This window comes from Ostrea edulis, chromosome 4 (genome assembly GCF_947568905.1).
Source record: "Ostrea edulis chromosome 4, xbOstEdul1.1, whole genome shotgun sequence".
In the NCBI taxonomy this organism is placed as follows: Eukaryota; Metazoa; Mollusca; class Bivalvia; order Ostreida; family Ostreidae; genus Ostrea; species Ostrea edulis.
Window position 1 is genome coordinate 65,355,160 of NC_079167.1, and position 6,000 is coordinate 65,361,159.

Sequence of the window (6,000 nt, forward strand, 5' to 3'; positions counted from 1 at the left end):
TTTGTAAGTTAATGATGGTTCGGTACTGTAACATTTGTAAGTTAATGATGGTTGGGTACTGTAACATTTGTAAGTTAATGATGGTTGGGTAATGTAACATTTGTAAGTTAATGATGGTTGGGTGCTGTAACATTTGTAAGTTAATGATGGTTGGGTACTGTAATATTTGTAAGTTAATGATGGTTGGGTGCTGTAACATTTGTAAGTTAATGATGGTTGGGTAAAGTAACATTTGTAAGTTAATGATGGTTGGGTACTGTAATATTTGTAAGTTAATGATGGTTGGGTACTGGAATATTTGTAAGTTAATGATGGTTGGGTACTGTAATATTTGTAAGTTAATGATGGTTGGGTACTGGAATATTTGTAAGTTAATGATGGTTGGGTGCTGTAACATTTGTAAGTTAATGATGGTTGGGTGCTGTAACATTTGTAAGTTAATGATGGTTGGGTACTGGAATATTTGTAAGTTAATGATGGTTGGGTAAAGTAACATTTGTAAGTTAATGATGGTTGGGTAAAGTAACATTTGTAAGTTAATGATGGTTGGGTACTGGAATATTTGTAAGTTAATGATGGTTGGGTACTGTAACATTTGTAAGTTAATGATGGTTGGGTACTGTAATATTTGTAAGTTAATGATGGTTCAGTACTGTAACATTTGTAAGTTAATGATGGTTCAGTACTGCAACATTTGTAAGTTAATGATGGTTGGGTACTGTAACATTTGTAAGTTAATGATGGTTGGGTACTGGAATATTTGTAAGTTAATGATGGTTGGGTGCTGTAACATTTGTAAGTTAATGATGGTTGGGTAATGTAACATTTGTAAGTTAATGATGGTTGGGTACTGGAATATTTGTAAGTTAATGATGGTTGGGTGCTGTAACATTTGTAAGTTAATGATGGTTCAGTACTGCAACATTTGTAAGTTAATGATGGTTCAGTACTGCAACATTTGTAAGTTAATGATGGTTGGGTACTGTAACATTTGTAAGTTAATGATGGTTGGGTGCTGTAACATTTGTAAGTTAATGATGGTTCAGTACTGCAACATTTGTAAGTTAATGATGGTTGGGTACTGTAACATTTGTAAGTTAATGATGGTTGGGTGCTGTAACATTTGTAAGTTAATGATGGTTCAGTACTGCAACATTTGTAAGTTAATGATGGTTGGGTACTGTAACATTTGTAAGTTAATGATGGTTCGGTACTGTAACATTTCTAAGTTAATGATGGTTGGGTACTGTAACATTTGTAAGTTAATGATGGTTGGGTACTGTAACATTTGTAAGTTAATGATGGTTCAGTGCTGCAACATTTGTAAGTTAATGATGGTTGGGTACTGTAACATTTGTAAGTTAATGATGGTTGGGTACTGTAACATTTGTAAGTTAATGATGGTTGGGTACTGGAATATTTGTAAGTTAATGATGGTTGGGTGCTGTAACATTTGTAAGTTAATGATGGTTGGGTGCTGTAACATTTGTAAGTTAATGATGGTTCGGTACTGTAACATTTGTAAGTTAATGATGGTTGGGTACTGTAACATTTGTAAGTTAATGATGGTTGGGTACTGTAATATTTGTAAGTTAATGATGGTTGGGTGCTGTAACATTTGTAAGTTAATGATGGTTGGGTAAAGTAACATTTGTAAGTTAATGATGGTTGGGTACTGTAATATTTGTAAGTTAATGATGGTTGGGTACTGGAATATTTGTAAGTTAATGATGGTTGGGTACTGGAATATTTGTAAGTTAATGATGGTTGGGTACTGGAATATTTGTAAGTTAATGATGGTTGGGTGCTGTAACATTTGTAAGTTAATGATGGTTGGGTGCTGTAACATTTGTAAGTTAATGATGGTTGGGTACTGGAATATTTGTAAGTTAATGATGGTTGGGTGCTGTAACATTTGTAAGTTAATGATGGTTGGGTAAAGTAACATTTGTAAGTTAATGATGGTTGGGTACTGGAATATTTGTAAGTTAATGATGGTTGGGTACTGTAACATTTGTAAGTTAATGATGGTTGGGTACTGTAATATTTGTAAGTTAATGATGGTTCAGTACTGTAACATTTGTAAGTTAATGATGGTTCAGTACTGCAACATTTGTAAGTTAATGATGGTTGGGTACTGTAACATTTGTAAGTTAATGATGGTTGGGTACTGGAATATTTGTAAGTTAATGATGGTTGGGTGCTGTAACATTTGTAAGTTAATGATGGTTCAGTACTGCAACATTTGTAAGTTAATGATGGTTCAGTACTGCAACATTTGTAAGTTAATGATGGTTGGGTACTGTAACATTTGTAAGTTAATGATGGTTGGGTGCTGTAACATTTGTAAGTTAATGATGGTTCAGTACTGCAACATTTGTAAGTTAATGATGGTTGGGTACTGTAACATTTGTAAGTTAATGATGGTTGGGTACTGTAACATTTGTAAGTTAATGATGGTTGTGTAATGTAACATTTGTAAGTTAATGATGGTTGTGTAATGTAACATTTGTAAGTTAATGATGGTTCAGTACTGCAACATTTGTAAGTTAATGATGGTTGGGTGCTGTAACATTTGTAAGTTAATGATGGTTGGGTGCTGTAATATTTGTAAGTTAATGATGGTTGGGTGCTGTAACATTTGTAAGTTAATGATGGTTGGGTACTGTAACATTTGTAAGTTAATGATGGTTGGGTACTGTAACATTTGTAAGTTAATGATGGTTCGGTACTGCAACATTTGTAAGTTAATGATGGTTGGGTACTGTAACATTTGTAAGTTAATGATGGTTGGGTACTGTAACATTTGTAAGTTAATGATGGTTGGGTACTGTAACATTTGTAAGTTAATGATGGTTGGGTGCTGTAACATTTGTAAGTTAATGATGGTTCAGTACTGCAACATTTGTAAGTTAATGATGGTTGGGTACTGTAACATTTGTAAGTTAATGATGGTTGGGTACTGTAACATTTCTAAGTTAATGATGGTTGGGTACTGTAACATTTGTAAGTTAATGATGGTTGGGTACTGTAACATTTGTAAGTTAATGATGGTTCAGTGCTGCAACATTTGTAAGTTAATGATGGTTGGGTACTGTAACATTTGTAAGTTAATGATGGTTGGGTACTGTAACATTTGTAAGTTAATGATGGTTGGGTACTGGAATATTTGTAAGTTAATGATGGTTGGGTGCTGTAACATTTGTAAGTTAATGATGGTTGGGTGCTGTAACATTTGTAAGTTAATGATGGTTCGGTACTGTAACATTTGTAAGTTAATGATGGTTGGGTACTGTAACATTTGTAAGTTAATGATGGTTGGGTACTGTAATATTTGTAAGTTAATGATGGTTGGGTAAAGTAACATTTGTAAGTTAATGATGGTTGGGTAAAGTAACATTTGTAAGTTAATGATGGTTGGGTACTGTAATATTTGTAAGTTAATGATGGTTGGGTACTGGAATATTTGCAAGTTAATGATGGTTGGGTACTGGAATATTTGTAAGTTAATGATGGTTGGGTGCTGTAACATTTGTAAGTTAATGATGGTTAGGTACTGGAATATTTGTAAGTTAATGATGGTTGGGTGCTGTAACATTTGTAAGTTAATGATGGTTGGGTAAAGTAACATTTGTAAGTTAATGATGGTTGGGTACTGGAATATTTGTAAGTTAATGATGGTTGGGTACTGTAACATTTGTAAGTTAATGATGGTTGGGTACTGTAATATTTGTAAGTTAATGATGGTTGGGTACTGTAACATTTGTAAGTTAATGATGGTTGGGTACTGGAATATTTGTAAGTTAATGATGGTTGGGTGCTGTAACATTTGTAAGTTAATGATGGTTCAGTACTGCAACATTTGTAAGTTAATGATGGTTGGGTACTGGAATATTTGTAAGTTAATGATGGTTGGGTACTGTAACATTTGTAAGTTAATGATGGTTGGGTACTGGAATATTTGTAAGTTAATGATGGTTGGGTGCTGTAACATTTGTAAGTTAATGATGGTTGGGTAAAGTAACATTTGTAAGTTAATGATGGTTGGGTACTGTAATATTTGTAAGTTAATGATGGTTGGGTACTGGAATATTTGTAAGTTAATGATGGTTGGGTACTGGAATATTTGTAAGTTAATGATGGTTGGGTGCTGTAACATTTGTAAGTTAATGATGGTTCAGTACTGTAACATTTGTAAGTTAATGATGGTTGGGTACTGGAATATTTGTAAGTTAATGATGGTTGGGTGCTGTAACATTTGTAAGTTAATGATGGTTGGGTAAAGTAACATTTGTAAGTTAATCATGGTTGGGTACTGGAATATTTGTAAGTTAATGATGGTTCAGTACTGCAACATTTGTAAGTTAATGATGGTTGGGTACTGTAATATTTGTAAGTTAATGATGGTTGGGTACTGTAACATTTGTAAGTTAATGATGGTTGGGTACTGGAATATTTGTAAGTTAATGATGGTTCAGTACTGTAACATTTGTAAGTTAATGATGGTTCAGTACTGCAACATTTGTAAGTTAATGATGGTTGGGTACTGTAATATTTGTAAGTTAATGATGGTTCAGTACTGCAACATTTGTAAGTTAATGATGGTTGGGTACTGTAACATTTGTAAGTTAATGATGGTTGGGTACTGTAATATTTGTAAGTTAATGATGGTTCAGTACTGCAACATTTGTAAGTTAATGATGGTTGGGTACTGTAACATTTGTAAGTTAATGATGGTTGGGTGCTGTAACATTTGTAAGTTAATGATGGTTGGGTACTGTAATATTTGTAAGTTAATGATGGTTCAGTACTGCAACATTTGTAAGTTAATGATGGTTGGGTACTGGAATATTTGTAAGTTAATGATGGTTCAGTACTGTAACATTTGTAAGTTAATGATGGTTGGGTACTGTAATATCTGTAAGTTAATGATGGTTGAGTGCAGTAACATTTGTAAGTTAATGATGGTTGGGTACTGTAATATTTGTAAGTTAATGATGGTTCAGTACTGTAACATTTGTAAGTTAATGATGGTTGGGTAATGTAACATTTGTAAGTTAATGATGGTTGGGTAATGTAACATTTGTAAGTTAATGATGGTTGGGTAATGTAACATTTGTAAGTTAATGATGGTTGGGTACTTGACAGGAAATGTGACAGTTAGTTACCTGTAAGTTGTTCACAACTGACTCGAGTCGCTTATGACAGTCCTTGGTATCTGTGGGGAAATGAAAAACATTACATTCACTCTTGTTTATGTGTATGTGTTTACCTTCCCATTTATGCAACACACTCTCGCTAACCTCCTACAATGCAATTTTTCTCCTTCTAAATTTCCCTCATTCATTTCTTGAATCCAGTCACCATTGCTAGTTTACATTGAGTAAACAACCAACAGAGGTGCAGCATTCGGCGCTGTATAAAACCACTGTTCCGTAAATGCACACCTATCACATTGCTTGGAAGTTACATTAATGTAACATTGTTTGCAGATCAAAATTGTAACGACAGGAAATGTGTTCTTGGGAGGGAAAAGATCAGTACTAAACATTTATCAGCTTTATACACAAATTTCAGTGAGTGATATCTCAAAACTCCGGTTTTCATAACCTATAATCTGAATTAAGCTAAGAAAACTCTTCATTGTTATTTACAAGAAATTTATACTTTAGAAATCAACACATACCCAGGGAAAATTCGGCTCCTTCCATCTGCGACAGGAAGCTGTTAAATATGGCTTGTAAACTCTCGTAAGCCGACAGTAAAATTTTACACAAACGACGATGTACATTCATGGCATTATGAAGTTTCATTGTGGAACTGCTAATGGGGTCCTATAAATAAAATAAAAATAAAGTCCTTCTCCTGCCATTAAGACCAGTCCTTTTCCTGCCATTAAGACCAAAACTAAATGTATAGTTGAAGAGTTTGTAAACAAGTGTTGTTGAGTAGGTGGGATATCATTTTTTTTTCTAAGCTCTTTAGTTTCAAAAAGCATGT

The 6,000-nt window shown here is 33.6% G+C and overlaps 1 protein-coding gene across 8 annotated transcripts in view; it reads right to left on the minus strand.

The window, feature by feature from the left end:
• LOC125671383 (protein FAM135A-like) overlaps nucleotides 1-6,000 on the minus strand; it is a 47,608-nt gene that overhangs the window by 22,818 nt on the left and 18,790 nt on the right. For all 8 annotated transcript variants that reach the window (XM_056163467.1, XM_048907094.2, XM_048907096.2 and 5 more), the window contains 2 exons: nucleotides 5,687-5,834; nucleotides 5,169-5,218 (listed from right to left, as the gene is read on the minus strand). In XM_056163467.1, the coding sequence (XP_056019442.1) occupies nucleotides 5,169-5,218; nucleotides 5,687-5,834 (198 nt within the window). The remainder of the gene's footprint in view (nucleotides 1-5,168; nucleotides 5,219-5,686; nucleotides 5,835-6,000) is intronic.